Here is a 20,574-nt window from a genome sequence, read left to right as displayed (position 1 = left end):
CATGTGTCCTGCTTTCATCGGCAGTGCGAAGACAGCAAAATTGATGCGCTCAATGAAGCCCTGCATGCCACAGTGATGCGATGGAAATGCAAATTCCCTGCTCCCCTGCCTTTAGAACTCTACACATCTTCGAACTTCATTGGGCTTTTCGTCAAGGAGGACAGCGCTGAGGTCCTCAAGAAGTTTGCGGCGGACTTTGCTACAGAAGCTGCTTCTAAAGTGGGTGAGTACACGGGAAAGAAATGTCAAAGGCAGGCTATAGGGGCTCCAAGCATTTTAGCTTGACTAGTGCCAAATACTCCTGGTATGTCATGGTAAAATGCACCCATTGTGCTGCCAAAATCTTGCCAGAAGGTCCTGACAGAACCTCTGGAGGTGCTGTTTAGGAATCAGAGTCCAATCCTTAAGGGACAGATGCCCACACCACAACTGGCCTCCTTGTTAGCAGCCTAGACTGAAGACTGGGTGGGGAAGAGAGACTGAACTGTTTTCCCGCAGATGTGGTCTTTCCAAATCAGGGTTGAGGCACTTTTAGTGGGGCAGTGTCACTCCCTGCACAGTATCCCTTCTGTGGTAATAGTAAGGGCCAGAGTCTCAGCTGGTGTAAACTGGCAAAACTCCACCCAAGTCACCAGCTGAGGATCTGACACTGAATAAATTCATTTGGTTCCCAAGGTTGGTCCTCACACTAAATTTACCCTCCCCAAAACATGCTCTTCTTACAATTGTATTCCCCTTCTGTCAATATTTCATTTATGCTAAAAAAAAAAAAAAAAAAAGCTTTATCATAAAGGAAGCCCTTTTAAGTGACTATTAAAACAAATAGCTAATTTTGTCCAGTGAATAACTGTAATCCAAGATGCCAGGGACGAGGATATACACTTTATTTAGCCTATCACTTAACCCGTAATGTCTATTTCAAAGGGCATCATTTTCATGGCAACACACTAACCATCGTCTTGGGCAAGCCTGACCATTTTACAGTGACGAGCCAATGACAAAACACTAGGCTAACAGGAGGCACCCTGAGGAAGAAGCTTTTTTAATGCTGTCCGTAGAAAAGCAGTGACATCTAATAGCTAGTGCATGAGCTGGGAGTCCGGACTCCTGAATTTTATTCTCGACTCTGAGGGGAAAGATGTAAGAAATACCATCCCCAATACGGCAAGGTAATTAGCCCATTGACAGCAGTAAGACTACTCGTGCTTAAAGTTAGTCAGGCGCCCAAGTGCCTTGCTGAATCAGGAGCCTAGTCAGTGTCAGTGTTATCTACCCTCCTTGCACCCTCCATGCAATTGTATTGCCCAGTTTGGTGCATGGTCTGGGAAGGTGGGAATTTCGCCTTCTTTGAAGTATTCAGCCTTGGCCACTGTCTGAGACAGGACCGAGATGGCCCATTGTTCTGCTCCGCTTTAGTGATTCCTCTGTTCATAGGTGCCCCAGAGAGCATTTTCAGATGCAAAATTTTTGATGCCATTCAGAAGTAGGGCTTTCAAGCTCAGGGAAGTGATGTTGGATTTTTAAGCGAGTCTTCAGGGCTAGGAAGATGAGAGAGGAATACCCCACCACGTGTTCTGGGGTTTCAGTACCTCTTCACAGAACCTATTGTTTTCAGTTCAAAGAGCACAACCCATTTGCTCTGAAGTGTTATCTCCTGGAAGGGAAGTTGACATTTGACAGTTCTTTAACCTTTCAAACAGACATTTTGTCTCTGAGGCTACAAGTTCCTGCTCAGCTCACTACCTCAAGCTTTTTCCCCCACCACAGACAGAAAGCGCATTTAGTTTCCTTACAGAATTTCTGCTTCCCGGAAGCAAACCTGGCTCTCTGTGAAGATGCGTAAAATACCTCAACAACCAAAGGGAAACCCCTTTCAGCCTTTGTACGTCCAGAGGAAATTCACCACACCGCCTTGGGGACCAGATTCTCGGGCCTGCTTACCATCACTTAGCTAATGCAAAGCGAGAGGAAACCTGCCCTAATTCTCTGCTGGAGCGTCCCATGGCATATGGGAGTGGCCAGCAGGCACAGAACCAGCAAAACTGACTCCAGTGCCTCCTGGTGCAGGGAGCACGACAGGGGGATGGAGTGGGAGTGTGCTCAGTGTGCTCTGGCGATCCCCCGGCAGCCACATAGCCCCTGAGGGAACAGCCACAAGCAGCGCATCAGAGAGCTGTAACCAACTCCGTGCCATCCCACCCCTGCAGCACCCCGCATAAACTGGGCACAGCAAAAGATGGTCCTAGATTTTCACAGGCTTACACCGCATGGGTTAAAATGCATCAAATCAGCGGTTCCATACATACGGGGTGGGGGAGGGACGAGAACTTCTGACTCTCAGGAGTCTGTTGCTGCTGGTCCAGCACAGGTTGTGCAGCCGCACGCCCCCGTCCAGAACTCAGAACAGCCACCCTTTAGGTGCCGTAGCTAAAACCATGACAACTAAGTAGATACACTTGGCCTTGTAGAACTGCAGGTTGTTCTGAGCCCCCAGGAGTTTCACCTGACAGCGACCTAGAGACACTCACTTTCAGAAGAGGGAGGAAATGGCTGGAAGCTTTAAACACCTGCTTTTTCTTTGGTTTTGTTTTTTTTTTTTGGCGCGTCCTAACACAGCGTGAGCAGCTGCCCTCACCGCTTCTGGTCCTACCGGAAAAAGGAACAAGCACTGACAATCTCCAGGCAGCCTGTCCCCATGAGATTTGTTCCTCTTAGACCAAATGTTCCTCTGAGCTGATTCTTACGGGCGCATTGCTCACACACAGCGCTGTCGCGTACCCACATTCGATGCCCCGGGCCCTTGTCAGAGATCACCCCTATAATGTGTCCTTTTTTGCTGAATGAGAGAGATTCAAATGGGCTGGGCAAGCACCTGACATTTTGGGTTGGGAACCAAGCCTCCAAATGTCTGCCAGTTTGTCTGTCCCTAATTTTTAGATGTGGTTGAATGAGGGAAAATAAGTTATTTTTACAATTTATTCCAGTTTGAACAGTTCTGTTTATTATGATTTATATAAAACATACGAATGGCCTTACTTGGTCAGACCAAAGGTCCATCTAGCCCAGTATCCTGTCTGCCAAAGTGGCCCATGCCAGTGCCCCAGAGGGAATGAACTACTAGGTAATCATCAAGTGATCCATCCCCTGTCGCCCATTCCCAGCTTCTGGCATTTCCTCATTTCTTCACCTGTGTGTTCACCTTTTTTAATCCCTTCATTATGTAGGTTCTCTCAGTAGCTTTACCTCTTATCCTGGGAGTACCCTCGCCTCACCTCAAACTGTGTGTGTGTCTCATTTTAAAATACTTCAGCACCGTGGGTGAAGTCCTGACCTCACCGAAGTCTGGCAAAATTCCTATTGACTTCAGTGGAGCCAGGACGTCAAGCTGCGTTAACCTGAATATTTCAACTTCAACATGAACTCTAAGAGTCCCCAGTTTGTGTTCTCCACCTGTGGGAGGAAAAACAGCGCAGAGTGGGGGGGAGGGAGGGGGCGGAAATGCAACAGATGCATAGGATGACAGACAGAACAGATAGAAAACACAGAGTGGAGAGACCAGGAGAGAAAAGATCTTGTGTGGGGGAATTAAAAAGAAAAACAAGCCACTGTCTGTTTTTCAAAAGTATTGAGCACCCATGTCAGAGGCAAATAGGAGTTTGAGAGTGCTCACCACCTTTGAGCATCAGACCTGCACCATATGCAGGAACCCACTCTGAGCAGCCTATTTTTGGAGAGAACGTCAACCCCTTAGATAGGGGGAAAGGCTGCCCGTTCGCTCGAAAACAACCTGGGACCTCCAGAGCTAACAGCATGAGCCTCTGTAGCTTGAGCCTAAGGACTGCTAAACCCTGGAGCTGCAGGCAGTCGCAGATTCCTCTCCTCTGTACATCAGGCACACAGGCTGGGGAAGCATAGGCTGACCAGATAGCAAGTGTGAAAAATCGGGACAGGGGTTGGGGGGGGGAGGGGTAACAGGAGCCTAAATAAGAAAAAGCCCCAAATATCGGGACTGTCCCTATAAAATCGGGACATCTGGTCACCCTAGGGAAGCATAATGCAGACTCAATAGGCAGTGAGTTATACAAGATTTCATGAGACATCCCTGGTACCAAATGCTCCTCTAATCAAATTCCTAAGGGTCAGACTCAGATCAATGGTGCATTACCAGTGCGCAGCTCTATAGTTTTGATTTCAGAGATCAAACTGCCATTTGTCTTCCTTCGCTAACTGAAAAGTTTTGCTCAATTCTCCTGCACTAATGGGATGAATGCTTTGAAAATGGAGCAAGAGTCTGCTGTTCAAAGTGACAGTTGCTTGCTTTTGATTGCATCTTTCTCATTTCAGATGTGCATGTAGAACCCCATAAGAAACAGCTGCACGTGACATTGGCCTACCACTTCCAAACCAGCCACTTGCCCACGCTGGAGAAATTAGCACAGAACATCGACGTCAAGCTAGGATGCGACTGGGTCGCCACAATCTTCTCTCGAGATATAAGATTTGCTAACCATGAGGTAATTTTTGGAGTTCATCTCAGTTTAAAAAATAAAAAAGCAATCAAATACCATTGCAGTTGATTTGTATCTCAGTATTGCTGCAAAGCTCCAAACTGAGATTGGGTCCCGCTCTGGTCCAAAGGCACATATCACAGAATATCAGGGTTGGAAGGGACCTCAGGAGGTCGTCTAGGAGGGACCTAGGAGGTCATCCTAGGCCCTGTCCCAAGATGTTTACAGAGATTCAGCCTGTTCCCCAAGGTGTCTGTGGCAGAGCCATAATCCAGATATAGTCTCGGAATTTAAGGCCAGAAGGGAGCACCAGAACGTCCAGTCTGACCTACAGTTCATCACAGGCCACCAGCACCACCCGTCACCTGCACACTAATTCCCACAGCTGAAATTAGACCAAAGTATCACAGCCCACAGAAAACTAGATTATGATGTGCCACAGGGGGAAAATAAGAGGGACCAAAGTATATACCCAGCACTCCTATTGATTGCAGTGGGAGTAGCAAATGCTCAGCAACTCTGGCACTTTTATTAGGTGTACAGCTTTAGGCATGCCCAAGCGTGAAAGTTTTGGTCTTGGGATATTAAGGGACAGTGACTAGTTTCCATCTTCCTCTGAAGATGCTGGCCACTGCCAGAAACAGGATACTAGAATCAATGGAGCCACAGTCAGCTCCAGGCATGACAAGTCACATTTCCTTACGGAGCATACAAGATATATAAAAAGGACAGAGTTGCTCATTAGATGTTTGCTTTGCGATGGAAGTTGCTAATGCAGAAGTCAGGCAACAAGCCTTTTGTTGAAGTGGAGGATGGCTGTGGGTATTTACCAGGAAAGTTACTGATCAACATTTGACTCCACTTCAGTTAGCAAAGAAGGTTACTTGCCATTCTATCTCATGACCTACAATACATTCTAGCTCCCAGCTGGCAGAAGGGAACAATCGCATTCAAAGCAATTTTTTTTCCCCATAAGAACATTTTTGTCCAGTTTTACAGGGCTTTTTGCCCTTTTGAAAACATGTAACAAAACAAAACAAAAATTGTTTAAATTCCATCCATGCTCTCTTGAACATTACAAGTTATATTTGTACACTCACACCCCAATACGTGCACCTGTGTGCACATCAAATACACAAACAAGCATTAACACACAAAACGGGATATATATTTTCACAGTGCAACAGACAGAAGTAGAATTCTAATTACTTGCTACTTCTCTGCCTACTTTGAAACCTGAGCCCATTCATCTTAAGAAATAATAGTAAAACGAGATGGTCTAGGCAGTACTCTCCTCATCGCCTTTAATTTTGTTTTCTTCATGTCCTCGTAAACAGTTCTGAGAGCAGAATATCATGAGTTCAAACGTATTAGCCCAGTGACAAAGGGTCACTACCCCACTTTCAAAGCCAATAAAGAGTGGGGAAGAAAAATGCTCTTTTAACTGGAATGCGAGTAAACACATAGAAGATGATCCTTGGGAACCTCACATGTGTAAATACAAAGTCCCCAATTCAACTGCGGACTGGAGCACATGTTTAACTTTTAAGCACATGAGTAGGCCCAAGTCAACAGGATGCTTCAAGTTAAGCACGTGCTTACATTTTTTACTGAATTGCAGAACAAGGAAGGGGAGGAATTATTTAGGATGGCACAAGGAGCAGCTTGACTAGGAGCAAGGGGATGAAAGGGGCAAATGGAAACTGAATACTGAAAACTTCCCGACAATAAGGACTGAATACTTTCCCGATGGGACGTGGCAGACACCACATTCTAAAGATGTTTTTTGTAGATGTATAAGGCCAGAAGGGACCACTGTAATCATCTAGTCTGACTTCCTGTTAAAAACTAGAATGAATGAAGCACTAGGACTAGGTAATACAATGCAGAAAGCTGAGACTGCAGCAGCTGGAGTGTGGGACTGGGTGATTTCACAAGGCTTTTCCATCTTTAATGCCTGTCATTCATTTCTATAGTCCCCTTTGCTCTCTCTTTTACTGGCCTAAGAAGGGTTAATTGTCTAGTTGGGGGAAGGTAGTAGATAGCTGGGGAGAGGCATATGCGAGTTCATTCCTTCAGCCTTCTCGCATGGCCCAGGATTCTGTAATGCCCTTCTCACATGCTCTCTCTTTCTCTTCCATCTCCCCAGACACTGCAAGTGATCTATCCCTACATCCCGCAGAATGACGACGAGCTTGAGCTGGTTCCAGGGGATTTCATTTTCATGTCCCCAGTGGAGCAAACCAGCACCAGTGAGGGCTGGATTTATGGCACTTCCCTAGCGACCGGCTGTTCTGGGCTGCTGCCTGAGAATTACATCACGAAGGCAGACGAATGCGGCACGTGGGTGTTTCATGGGTAAGCAATGCTCAGGCTGGTTTCTGGCTGCAGGAAGCGACAGTGGAATTCAGCTAGTGGGATTCACCTAATGCAAGTGATAGTAGAGTAAACAAGGTCTCTCTTTGTCACTGATGTTGGGAGGAACATACAGTCACAGAAACACTCACCTGAACAAAAGGAATAGCAGGCTCTATTCCTCTTCATGGGACCAGCAACTCAACGTAACTACTCAAGGCGTTCCAACAACATGATTCAAAGGGTCACCACCAACCATTACAGGGTCAGAGGTAGATGGCAGCTGTAAAGACACATCCTTGCAGTAAGAGGGGTGGGGAATTACGAAGTGTGCTGTTCCATAAAGAAGTTCGCAGTGGCAAGACCAGGAGCAAGAACCATAGTGGTCCTTTCAGCTCCCTTTGTAATGGAATGTTACAGAGTGTGCATTCCTGAAAGACCATCTCTCTGGGGAGGTTAGTGCCATTGTGTGTGATGCCTGAGCATAAGGACCAAGGATTGGGTTAGATTTCCCAAGGTATTTAGGCAGATAGCTGTCTAGTGGGACTTTCAGAAGCACCTAGGAACTTAACTCCCATTGAAACCAATGCCTGCCTGCATCTTTGGGTGCCTAAATGCCTCTGAAAATCTAGCCCTTTGTGACTAGCCCTCGCATGGCACCACAAGATGAGGGAGGGGAGAGAAGGAAAGCGTCTTCCTGCCCACTATCCCTCTAACAGGACATTGCACCTGCAGAATCCAAGCTACAATCTGGCCTCTAACTTTTAAGTTTTTGATGGGGGAAGTTGCAACATTTTTGGGAAGGAGTTGCAAACCAAATGTAGGCATGACTTATTTAAAACTTCAATGGACACACAAATCTTCTGGGGAAAGGCAGGTAGGGTGGAGAGTTAACAAGCCAGTGCTGGCCACTGTGTTAGCACAAGAGAGCCAGAAGCATGAAACTAACTAGGAACAAAAAAAGAAACCAACCAAAGAAATCTCCAAGTTGAGTGAAATGCAAGAAACAAAACAACAGAAAGGTTCAGGTTGGTTTTTTGTTTGTTTTTCACCCTTTCAGTTTTAGTCACATACGGTGCGGTTAGTAACAGATGTACGTACACCCAATGGCTAGTTTCATTTTGCAGCTTTGAACCCACATATCAATGCAAATGACTACCACTCCTTGCAAACAGGACCTGAATTCCCCCAAACCCGAAGGCCACATTCCCTCAGGTGGACACCAACATACAACTTCAAAACAGAGGGGCTCACATTTTGTAGGTGTCTGTCATGTTGCTCTAATCCACACTTTACCAAGTTCTCCCCATGAGACAAGGGCGGCTGATACATGGTTTCCACATTTCAGTCAGATGAGGCAAACCTTTCTAGATCTCTGTGCAGGTATTCACATGGTACCTCTCCATCCCTCTAATATTGCCATACCTCCCAAGTAGTTATGAAGTTATCTTCAAAACACCCCCACGAGTGGAGGAAACATTTCTGGTAACCAAGGCACAGAACAGTGAAGTGATTTGACCAAGGTTAATCAGAAAGTCTGTGGCTGAGGTGGGAATGTGCCCCACAGTCTAGTGCCCTAACCAGACCATCTTTTCTCAACTAAAACCTCACCGACCGCAATGGGTTTGCGGTCTGTGTTCGCACACTGAAGCTATTCTATATCAAGCTGGCCTATTTTATTCTGAAATCTACATTTTTCCTCAAGGTTTCTGAAGGAGTTTTGGGCCAGGGCACCAATACATTAAAAATATTATTAATTAATTATTATTACTACAGTAACTAAAAGGGAAGCAAAAGTTTGGCAATTCCAGCAGTTCTTTGTCTCCAGGAAAGGGAAGAAAGGAAATGCCCCTTTCCCTGATTACCATTAAAGAACATAAATAATGAATCAAAGCAGGCAATATGGATCATTTATCAAAAACATTCTTACATACGCAGAAACAGACCAATTTTACATAACAGATTCCCACGGTACATATTAGGTAATAAAGTGCCATTTAGAAGAAAGCAAACCTAGGACAAGTTAAGCTCAACTCCCAAACTACAGCCTAATGCAATGTACTGCAGGCTGGATTTTCATAATAATTGGAAAGCCTCTAGGCATTCAGACTATCTTTCCAGGCACACGGGCCCTGGTTTCATCATTGCCAATGAAAGTGAACATAGATAGAAATACTCACTGCAATACTACGGATCCGCCCTTGGGAAAAAATGGCAACCCCGTTCACTGACTTATGATCATGAGTCCGGCATTCAGAGGCACTCAGGTTCCAAGGGGGTTTGAAACAGGTGGCATGTCGATAGAACTGGGGCTCACACCGAGAATACTGGGCAGCCCTGGAGTTGGATAAAAGTGATAATGACAGTAAATATTTTCCTGCTGATCACAATAAACATACTTCGTGATCATATAGCATGTACCATCCCAAATGGATGCCGAAGCGCCTTCAACAAATTCCTTGTACACAACATCATTGAAAAGTAGCCATTGCTGGGGTGTTGGCCAGCATCCTGGTAGATAGCCAGCTGGACCACACAGCAGTCAGGAGAGGACAAATGTTCACCTAGGCATCGACGCAAGCCCAGTAGCCTACAAAATAGGATCTTCAGTGTCCAGGCATAACCTGGCTTTTGAAGGTCTCCTCTGAAAGACCCCTCTCTCTTTTCCTCCCCTCCTTGCTCTGCCAATATAGTAAACTACAAAAGCTGGAAGAGATTGATTCAGCTCTTCAGAACTTGCATGTTATTAATTTAATTAATTAATTAATTAATGTATTTATATTGTGGTAGTGCATCGGAGCCCTAGTCATAGACCAGGACCCCATTCTGCTAGGCGCTGTACAAACACAGAACAAAAAGGTGGACCCCGGCCCCAAAGAGCTTACAATATAGAGTCCACTGCAGGGTTCTGTAGAACACTAGGCCACCCCTTCTGCCTAAGGACAGCAAGCCTGGCTAGTCTGCCTAACAACGTGCAGTGGGATGTGCTTAGAGCAGGCCAGCTGGGCTGTGTAATGGGAGCTTCTCCATGCCCAAGGGCTGCAGAATGACAGTAGGATCACTTCTCAGCTGCCAGGGCAGCAATTCCTGAGGACCTCTATGCCCAATAGTTGGGGACCCTTCCCCCACAGCCCTGTAAAATTGTGGTTTGTGCATGGGCGGTGGGTATTGAAGGTCAGGGGAGGCCAAGCCTCCCCTAACCCAGGGTGTGGCCCCACCCACATTCTGCCCCAAAGCCCTGCCCTCACTCCCCCTTTCCCATGAAGCCAATGGGGGCTCAGCTCCAGCTGGTGCCCAGGAGCTCGGGGCAGGGCCAGTGCTCCCACACCAGTTTTACACCAAGGTCACGCCAGCAACTTCAATGGGAGTGACGGCCAATTTCACACTTGCATAAAGGAGATCCGTCAAGTAGTGGGGGTGCTCACCCGGGATTCAGAAAACCCAGGCTCAATGCCTTGTTCTGCTGACATCCCATGTGACCCTGGGCAAACCACTTAGTCTTTGTGTGTCTCAGTTCCCTTATCTGTACAATGAAGATAATAGCACTTCCCCACCTCACAGGCATGTTGTGGAGGTGAATGCAGTCAAATGTAGGCGGTGGCAGTGCTCACAATGGGAGCCATATAAGAACCTAAGAAATAACAATCGGGCTCCTTTGGTTTTGCTTGAATATGTTTTGCTGGTGTTTCCCCCTCAAGTAAGGAATGTAGAGGAAAGCTTGGAGTTTGCAATAAATGTAACCTAATGGCTGTTCTGTTACTGACACCACGGCATGTTTGAATCGCACAGAGGAGGAAAACATAGGAAATAAGGACCACATCCCTCACGTGGTGTGAACTGGTCTAACTGTACAGACCTCTGTGGAGCTACCCTGATTTACACCAGCTCAGGGTCTGGCCATAAGTATTCCTCTCCTGCATTATTTAAAACTTCGGTCCTTTCCTTCTAACCGTGCTATTGTGCTGTAACAACTCAGAACCAATCTAAGCCACACCCTGAAAAAATAGCCCATTCCAAGTCCTTCCTGGAAGAGAGTTGTCTGCAGGCTGTTCCCTAAGAACCCATTCGTCTCTGTGAATTACTGCACTGTCAACTCAGAGTCAGAAACTCCCTGCCCGCAGCAGAGTCCGGAGACTGGAAGGGAAGTGGGAAGCCCAGCAGAGCTAGTTATAGGCAGCTTCCCCACAGGAGCCACAAAACCAGACGCTCAGCACTGTGGGTCCCTTGTGAACTTAAAGGGACAGAACTGTAGAAACCCGCCCATTGTCATTGTGTGGACTCAAACCAGCTCAAGTGGAGGCTGCTGAAGCTGGAGGTTTGAGTACATGCTTGAGCTGCTTGGCTGGAGAGGTTTATCTTGTTTGCAAAGGCCGAAGTACTCTCCTCCCCCAGCCTCATACCAGCAGCGCTTGCAAACTGCTGCATTAGATATTACAAGGCTGCCTATTTCTGCTCTCACTTATAGGGCCAAAGCCACTCCTGGCCTCCTTCAACAAGTCTAGGAGGGAAGAGAAGAAATCCTCAATTCCCAAGCCACACTCAGTCACCACTTGGGCTTCAGTAGCCCCTTCCACTGCTGCAGTCCCATTCTACAGCTTGCAGCGGCTGGTGAATCCACTGGCTGTAGCTCCCATCTCCTCTAAACTCCAGTGAGTGGGGACATTGAAGGAACCTCCCACCTGTCCCACCCACCTCCCCTGAAAGCCTGTAGAGGATTTACCTTCAGCAAAACTGGTAGAGACCCCTTTGGCCAGCCTTTCCTCAGATCCTGCACCGGCCTTCCTGTGCTATATAGGAAAAGGCACACTTTGCCCCTAGGGAAGAATCAACAGTGCTGGCAGCCATGTTGTCTGGAAGGCAAGGAGCATAATTGCCTCACCCAGAAGACAATGGATATTTTTATCTGGTGTCTTCCAAACAATGAGCTATGTGTGGAAGATGACTAACTTGAATTGGCTCCAGTGGTTTCTATTTTCCAGTCACCAGCAGAGCAAGGGAGACATCGGCAAAGTCCGATTTATGGCACTTCTCCAGCCACAAGATATTGGAGGTTGCAGAGAGGTTCGTTTCTGCCTCATCCTAATTCTTACCCATTCCTAGCATCCATGAATGGATGCAACTCTGCTGCATGAACTTTAAGGAGGGAGAGGTGGAGAAACAGCATCTAAGAAGCGATGGAGCAATTGCTCAGAGATAAATGGAAAACAGGAGACTAGACAAGTCACTTTCCATCCGCCTGGGTCAGCATCTTCCCACACTATCACCTGACTAAGGCAGTGGGACTGCTGCTGGCCATCTTCAAGGGTTGAGAAAGGACCAGGAATATGCCAGCTGCTCACTGCTGCCCATTCCCATCGGGTCTCTCGGCTGTGCCTTTTGTCTGCACGGCCACTGTGGTGTTCAGCACACTATGGCTTGACAGTCACTTTGAAGGGGATCAGAAGTAGGTTCCAGCATGCAGATTTCCTATACCCTACATTTTGGGGGATATTTATGTCAGTTTCAGGGCAACTGCACTTTTATTCCCTCTCTGTGGTCCACCCAGCACGTGCCACCGAGGCTTCACCTCTCTTGGGCAGAGACCTGCATCTCTCTCCCTCCTGACTAGGATGTTTTTAAGGCTGCACATTTCCTTACCTACATTGTGATATTCCCAGCAAGCCAGATTACTTAAACAGGCCACTGTCTGTGCTTTGCTTTCTTTTCCAAGGTTATGAACAGCATAATTGCCAGCAATTATAAGTCACAATACAACTCTTTCTAGGCAAGCAGATTAATTTTTAAGTGAAATCATCACAAAGAAAACTTTTTAAAAAAACAATATAGGAACCTACACACATGCTAAAAAGCTTTCCAGAGGTCACCCCCAACTCCAGCCTTGGGCTCTGGTAGGTGTCAGTCCTTCAAAACCCACAACTACATTTCCCACCTGTTTACTAGTTCATAACTGTCTCAGATTCTGAGAATCCCGGCTGGGCAGTTCAGCCATTTCTTTATATGACGTGGGCCTTTGATCTCCAACCTCCAAGATTTCAGAGGAACAGCCGTGTTAGTCTGTATTCGCAAAAAGAAAAGGAGTACTTGTGGCACCTTAGAGACTAACCAATTTATTTGAGCATGCTCAAATAAATTGGTTAGTCTCTAAGGTGCCACAAGTACTCCTTTTCTTCTTTCAACCTCCAAGAACAGCTCATTAGCGGACAATGACTCAGCTCCTCAGGGCATAGCTTCAAAAGGCTGGAGTTTTGCACAACTGCAGAGGAGGAATTTTTGTTAACCTTTCCCTAGGTATTTCTGAGGAAATCCAATTCATACCTATTGTCTCCAAGGTCCATTCTTGTCTGGCACATTTTCAATATAGTCCTTTGAACTCTCCCAAGCCTCATATCACATCCCCCTCTGCTGTCCAGAGAGGTTACCAACAATCCCAGCCCACCATAATACATAAACTTTGCATTTAATACAATTGACCCTGAAGATACTTAAACTCAATTCATAAGGTCTCCCAAGGATATTGCAGGATTATTGCCTTATCTGTCACAATTCAGATCCAGGCTTTTGGTTCAGATCATCATCATTAAGATAGGAGCCAGCTACAAAATTGGATCTGGCTTTCAACCTCATGCATGGTGTGACCTTCCTGGGCTCATCTTTATGCCGCTGCCCTGCATACCTGTAAGTCTCTCTAAAAAAAAAAAAAAACAACCTTCTGCCATGCTGCTGACAGTGGCCTGCATAGAAATTGCATATTGTTCTTCCATCTTCCCTTAATCTCTGTCTAATTATCTCTCCACCCTTCAACTGTGAGCTCCTGAGAGCAGGGACAATTCCTTGTGTATTTGGAAAGTACCCAACACTTGATGGGAGCTACTGTAAATTATAGCAATAATAATAATCCCTGCTTTCCTCCTGGCAAGTTCCAGGTTGTTCAGAGATGGGATTTCTACTTCAAGTATGAAGAGTGTGTGATGGAGAAGGCAGTCTCAAGACTCCACCCCAGAACAGCTCCCTGGCTTCTGTTGCTCAGGGTGTGCAGAGGGGCCTTTCTGTGGGCTATGAGGATGCTGTGATCTGGACAGAGGACTATTCTACTGTCTATAGATTCTTTTACCATGCTCACTATCTTAATATCTGAGCACCTTCCGGTTCTGCTTTGCAGCCCACACTCCCCTTGTTAAGGAGTTTCGGGGGGGGGGGGGCATCCAAGTGTAGTGTCCTACCTGAATGAGATAACCCTATACATTGCTCCACTGGTAAGCCCAAATATTTATTTTTCTCATAAGGTAAGGGGGCATTAGCATCAAGGGCATGATACTTTTTATTGTTTGCTGGCCAGGATATGATATGATCTCCTGGCAGATCGCCTACTAGCAAACACAGATGACCTATTTTCTTCCATTGGTAGAGAGAGACCCTTTGGTGCAAGTCGAGAGTCTTCTCCGGACACATTTAAAGCAATTAATCCGAGTGCAAAGAGAAGGTGGCTATCTCTGTGTCAAAGCAAATGACGGCACACATTAGCCCACGAGTTATTTTTAATAACTAAGAAAATGCACATCGCAGCAAGATCCACTGCAATCAATAGAGGGTTGGTTGAAATTCTGTAATTGCCTGTTTTAATTTACTCCCGAGGATGTTGGCCTAAGCCCTTGACCATCTTGCTGGGATGGCTTTATTCTGAGCATGCCTCATTTGATTAGCATATTTAATGAAAAAGAAAAAGTAGTCTATTCTCTAGGTAAGTAGGGAGAGAGACTCTCTTAAGGAGATGGCACAATTAATCCCTTTTCTCTCACACCAGCTGTAAAACTGGTGTAAACTCTATTGACTTAAATGCAGTTACTCACAATTTATGCTGGTATAATTCAGATGAGAATCATGTCTAAGATCTCGGCTGCTTTTATTGTTTACATCTTATCCTTTCTCTTGCAAGTATCAAAATTGGATGTTCCAGTGATACTTATTGTATCCATCTGTAATGGCCCCTTAAAAGCATCCTGATGCACTGGCAAGTTAGTCTCTCAAAAAGATTCCAGGATTGTCACTCTGTCTGCGTGCCACACTGAAGCCTAGAACACTGAGTCAGTGTGAAGCGATGGAAACAGCTACAAACATGGCTGAGAGCTCTTTCTGTTTAGAATATCACCAGGTTTAATCATGACCAGGAGTCGTGATCTGTTATCATCCATCCAATTTTAAAGTTCTCAGCCATTTTGACTTTACGAACTATACCCATGCAGTGAACAGCTACAGTAAGACACAAATCTATGCCATGCCAAGTCCTAGATCATTGTGATATCAGAGGTAACTCAACCAATTACCACTCTTATTCTACAGCTAATTTGCATGAAACAATTTCATTGGTTGTATGAGGAAGACTGCACACGTGGTATATTACTTGGGCCAGCTGCCACACCCATGTGATAACATGGGCTTTCAGCTACTTCTTTAACATGGTACACGGCAGAAGCACCTAAGGGGCATGACCAGGTTGGGCCCCATTGTGCTAGGCGCTCTACAATCATCTAATAAACAACAGTCCATACCCCAAAGTTGGCTGAAGACTTCCTCCCACCCTATTTTTTTTTCAGGTTGTTCTCGACTGCAGTGGTTCTCAATCTTTTGGGGCTCAGGACCCATTTGCAAAGACCTGTTGTAACCCTGGTAAATAGCTTTCATGCAAAAAAAAAAAAAATCGGAGTTACTCAATATTTCTTACCCACAATATATAAGACCCACATTAACTTAATAAGCATTAAATAAGTATGCCATGCCGATCACGTAGTGGTGGCTACAGCCCTTGTCCCATGGGGTAGCTGGGTACAGCTCCCCGCTCTGGACATTGTGGTATCTAGGGTTGCAGTGCCACTCACTCAAGTTTGGCCTGGTCAGCCAGAGGGTTGGCTGGGTCAAACCTGAGTGGAGTCACAAATCTCATGCACCAGGTCTCAATGCCCAGATCAGGGAGCCAAGCCTGCCAGACCCGCAGGATGGGAGCCACAGGATCTGCTGCTTTGGGGGGAGTGTGGCACGGGCTCTGCAACAGCTCCCCCCGCAGGGGCTCCAGCCACACTGTGACAGAAACCAATTCCCTCACTGGGCCTCCCACGCAGCCCTTGTGCACGTTCTGTTGACCCAGTTTGGGGTGATGACTCATGGGTTAAGAAACCCTGTCTCTAATGAACTGTAGAGTTCTTTGGGGCTGTCCTTTACTCTGTGCATGTACAACACTGAGCACATACTGGAATACAAATAATAATAAAACCACTTCTTGCCCTCTCTCAGGCTCTGGGCACATCCCAGCACAACTCTGAGGACAATAAGTCAAAGGAACATTTTCTAAGCAAGTGTCTCTTTATTTGTGGCAGATCTTACTCGATTCTGAGTACCAGTTCTTCCCCATCCCCTCTAACCTTCAATGATGGAGCTCTGGAAAGAAGACAGCAAGAAGATCAAGGACCTGGGGACACAGGGCCACTCACTATCATCTGCCAGACAATGCACGTAAGGATTCATGACACTGTGAACAACACAACTAAATACAACTGAATTGTTGTAATATAAACTAGTAATACAATCAGTATAAATGCTAATTAGTAATTGGTTATATTAATTAGTGATTTTTAATTACGGCACCTAGAGCCTTGGGTAGACCTCTTTATATTATTTAAATTAACATTTAGAAATAGGGAACATCCCCGTCATATCAGCTTTACATCCCTTGCAACTGAGGAGTTTCTGGCTCAATGAACGTTAAGGACTAAGGCAGTGGTTCTCTCAACCTTTTCCATATTGTGACCTCATTTAACGGCAGCAAATAGTTTCAGGACCTCTCCACTTTCCATCTAGCTTGGGGTGGGCAAACTTTTTGGCCCGAGAGCCACATCTGGGTGGGGAAATTGTATGCAGGGCCATGAATGTAGGGCTGGGGCAGACGGTTGGGGTGCAGAAGGGAATGCGGGGTGTGGGTGGGGGTGCAGTGTGCAGGAAGGGGCTCAGGGTTAGGGGTTGAGGTGCAGGAGGGGGTGCAGGGCAGGGGGTTAGGGTGCAAAATGGGGTGCAGAGTGCAGGAGGGGTACAGCAGAGGGGTCAAGGAAGGGGGTTGAGATGTGGGGTCCAGGAGGGGTTCATCCCAGTGCCGCTTACCTCAAGCGGCTCCAGGGTGGCAGCAGTGCGCAGAGGGGCTAAGGCAGGCTCCCTGCCTGCCCTGGCCCTGTGCTGCTCCCAGAAGTGGCCAGCATGTCCAGCAGCGGCTCCTGGGGGTGGGGTGGGGCAGCTGGCTCCACCGCACGCTGCCCCCGCCTGCAAGTACCACCCCAGAAGCTCCCATTGGCTGCGGTTCCCTGTTCCCAGCCAATGGGAGCTGTGAGTGGTGGTGCCTGCAGGTGGGGGCAGTGGCTGCAGGTGAGGGCAGCGCATGGAGCCCTCTGCTCCCTACCCAACCCCCAGGGGCTGTAGGGATGTGGTGCTGACCGTTTCCGGGAGTGGCGCGGGGCCAGGGCAGGCAGGGAACCTTAGCCCCACTGCACCATGGGGGTGGCAATCCCACAGGCCGGACTGAAAGCTCTGATGGGCCGGATCTGGCCCGTAGGCCATAGTTTGCCCTTCCCTGATCTAGCCATACCCCTCAGACTTCTTCGCCACTCTGAGTTTGGGAACTCAGATTAAAGTAGGGTGGTCCTGGAGGCGAGTTGGCAGGAATTACAGCCTATTTCAAAATGTAGGTGGGCTTGCCCACAAGGACTCGGTGGCCTAAGGACTGGTAACAGACTAGGGAGTAATTTGCTGCTAGGCTGCCAATTGGAATCTAGCCTAGTGCTGGAAAGCCATTAGCACACGGGTATGTCTACACTGCATTTAAAAACCTGAGGCTGGCCTGTGCTAGCTGACGCAGGGCTCGGGCTGAGGGGCTGTTTAACTGTGGTGTAGACATTCAGGCTTGGGCTGGAGCCCGGGCTCTAGGACCCTCTGAGATGGGAGGGTCCCAGAGTTCAGGCTGGGGCCCGATCCTGAATGTCTACAGCACAAGTAAACAACCCCCTTACCTGAGCCCGAGACAGCTGGCCCAGGCCAGCTGCCAGTGTCTAACAGCAGTGTAGACATACCCTTAGTGCTCAGCAGAAGGGTCCACACAGACATTTAGTGTGCAGCATGCTGCAGCGCTATAAATATATGCTCCAGCTTGCTGGCTTCTAAGACGAGCCCTTAGACTCAGATGGCTGTTTGGTGGCGTATCTTGAATGAGCTGCTTTTGGTCCTGCTCCCAGTGGACAGCTTTCCATGTCACAAAGCTGCCACCAGTGTTGACAGAAACGCCAAGAACTGAATGGGATGGGGAGGCGGCGGGGGAGGGGGCAGAAACTGAGCTGTGGAGGTGGTGAGGAAGGAGACACACATGGTAATGTGGGAGATGGTTGCACTACCTCTGCCTGTTGTGTGGGTGAAATATGTGTCTCTCTCCAAAGATGCCAATGCAGCAATAAGTTTATTTTAAACTATTCAGAAGCACCCCCCCCCCCACCCCACCAGTAGCTAAAGGGTCGCCCTGTCAAGACCACAGGGGCCTAAACGTTAGATTGACCATTTCTGTGATTGGTTTGTAGTATCCGCACACACCATTACACCATCTTCCCATTCCGCCTGTCTGCTCTCTTCTTGCCGGAGTAATGAAACTTAAGAATCCTGAAGCTTTCACTGTGCTAGTGAAACTCGCTCCCTATACTTGGCACTGGAATCTAGTCCCACTTGGGGTACATCAAGTACTGTTAAAGTAAACCCAGGTGAACAGGTTCTGCATGGTTTTAATGGCAAATCTCCAGCAGCTAGTTTCACACCAACAGCTCATTCTTTACAGCTGATTCGACTGGCTGTGCTGGGGAGCTCAGGTTACAATCCTCTGCTGGCTTTAAGGTGACATGACAGATCACAAGCTCCGAAGATAACATCTGTCCCCAGAATACCTATGCAGCAAGGATGCTTCTTTCATGTACACCACATTTATACTGGTATAAATGATTTACTTCAGTGGAGTGACCAGTGCCCCTTGTTCGTACTAGGATTAAGTCAAGAGTCAGGTCCTCACTCTTAAATAAATTGGAACTAAGAAAAAGGCACTTGGATTCTCACCATGGCCAAACTTCCTGTCATTTTGCTTTCAGCCCCTGAGAGTAACCAGCCAGCCAGGGCTTCAAAAACGATGTCTTTTTGTCTGCCGGCATGGGGAGAGAATGGATGTTGTGTTTGGAAAGTACTGGTTGTCCCAGTGTTTTGATGCCAAAGGTGAGTCAGTTGCTGCAGGATCGGTTACTCCCTAGCTTTTGGGGTAGAGTAGGGGTAATAACCGCACAAGAAAAGTTTAAATGGATTGTCTCCTGGGCAAACTCCACTGGAATGTAACTCATCGGGGGAGGCTGATTGAGATACCATTCTGACAGCACTCTGAAGTGGTTAGGAAAGGGACAGTGTGAAATACCAACAGAACTGCTCCTTCTCTGCAATCTTGAATTAGGCCTTTGATTAAGTAGGGTTGTATCATAGTGGGGTTAGGCACTCAGTGGATCTAGCCCATCCACATCCATATTAATCTGTGGCTGCAGCCACTGCAAACTACCAAGCTGGGGTGGGGATGTGGTGGATGGATACTATGCTTGACCACATTGGTCTGCCCTGCAGTTGGGGTGGGAAATCATCTGAATAAAAGATGTCACTGAAACAACAAAACCTCTCCGCAATCATTCTTATTTGTAAATTCAAGCCATTCCTACACCAGGGATTTGTCCTGATTCTACCCGTTGGCAATCCAGCCATTGGGGCCCAATGCAAACTCTTTGGGCATGTCTACACTTACCTCTGGAGCGATTGATCTAGCGGGGGTCGATTTATCGTGTCTAGAGAAGACGCGATAAATCGACCGCCGAGCACTCTGCCGTCGACTCCGGTCCTCCACCAGAGCGAGAAGCGTAGGCGGAGTCGATGGGGAAGCATCAGCAGTTGACCTACCACAGTGAAGACACCATGGTAAATAGTTCTAAGTACGTCGACTTCAGCTACGCTATTTTCTTAGCTGAAGTTGAGTAACTTAGACCGACTTAGCTCGCCCTCTCCTCCCCCCCAAGTGTAGACCAGACCTTAGTGCAGACAGGCAAAGCCACTCTTTGCACTGGTAATTCTTAATCCTAATTGAAACCAGAGTAAATGGCACGAGAGCAAATCATGGCTTGGAACGGTTTGCCTTGTCTACACTAGGATTTGCAGCAATGCCATTAGGTGGTGACTGATGGCTAAAATTGGGGTGACTCCCCAATACAGACAAAGCCTTAGTATTTCCGATAATAATAAGTTATCCATAGTAATTCCAGGCATAGTTAGTACTTGAGCTGGTTGGAATTTTTTCAATGATTTTTTTTTTCATCAGAACATGTTGATTCATTGAAACCAACCCTGTTTGCGGGAAAGGGTCAGCTTCACCTTTCGAAAAAACGTGAAAATGTCAAAACCTCCCATTCCCATTGAAACAAAAAAATCATCCCAATTTTTGGTTTCAAATTACTTTTCATGTAGAAAATTAAGCTAAGTATAGTTAAAAATATTAAAATTTTAAAAGGTCCAAAATAAAATCGAACATTTTGAAATGATCAAAATGAAACATTTAAATTGGCCCGAACTGAAATTGTTCTCAGATTGCCATGGAAATCCTGAACATTTTCATGAA

At 46.8% G+C, this 20,574-nt stretch overlaps 1 protein-coding gene across 1 annotated transcript in view; it reads left to right on the top strand.

Annotated features, from left to right (window-relative positions):
- The window catches only part of UBASH3B (ubiquitin associated and SH3 domain containing B), a 109,215-nt gene that overhangs the window by 68,569 nt on the left and 20,072 nt on the right, over positions 1-20,574 (top strand). Inside the window, exons 4-8 of the mRNA XM_048827438.2 lie at positions 25-223; positions 4,345-4,514; positions 6,658-6,866; positions 16,232-16,367; positions 19,022-19,142. Of these exons, the coding sequence (XP_048683395.1) occupies positions 25-223; positions 4,345-4,514; positions 6,658-6,866; positions 16,232-16,367; positions 19,022-19,142 (835 nt within the window). The remainder of the gene's footprint in view (positions 1-24; positions 224-4,344; positions 4,515-6,657; positions 6,867-16,231; positions 16,368-19,021; positions 19,143-20,574) is intronic.

This window comes from Caretta caretta, chromosome 22 (assembly GCF_965140235.1).
Source record: "Caretta caretta isolate rCarCar2 chromosome 22, rCarCar1.hap1, whole genome shotgun sequence".
NCBI classification, from domain to species: Eukaryota; Metazoa; Chordata; order Testudines; family Cheloniidae; genus Caretta; species Caretta caretta.
The sequence above is the reverse complement of the archived record's forward strand: the minus strand, read 5'-3'. Positions and strand labels throughout refer to the sequence as shown.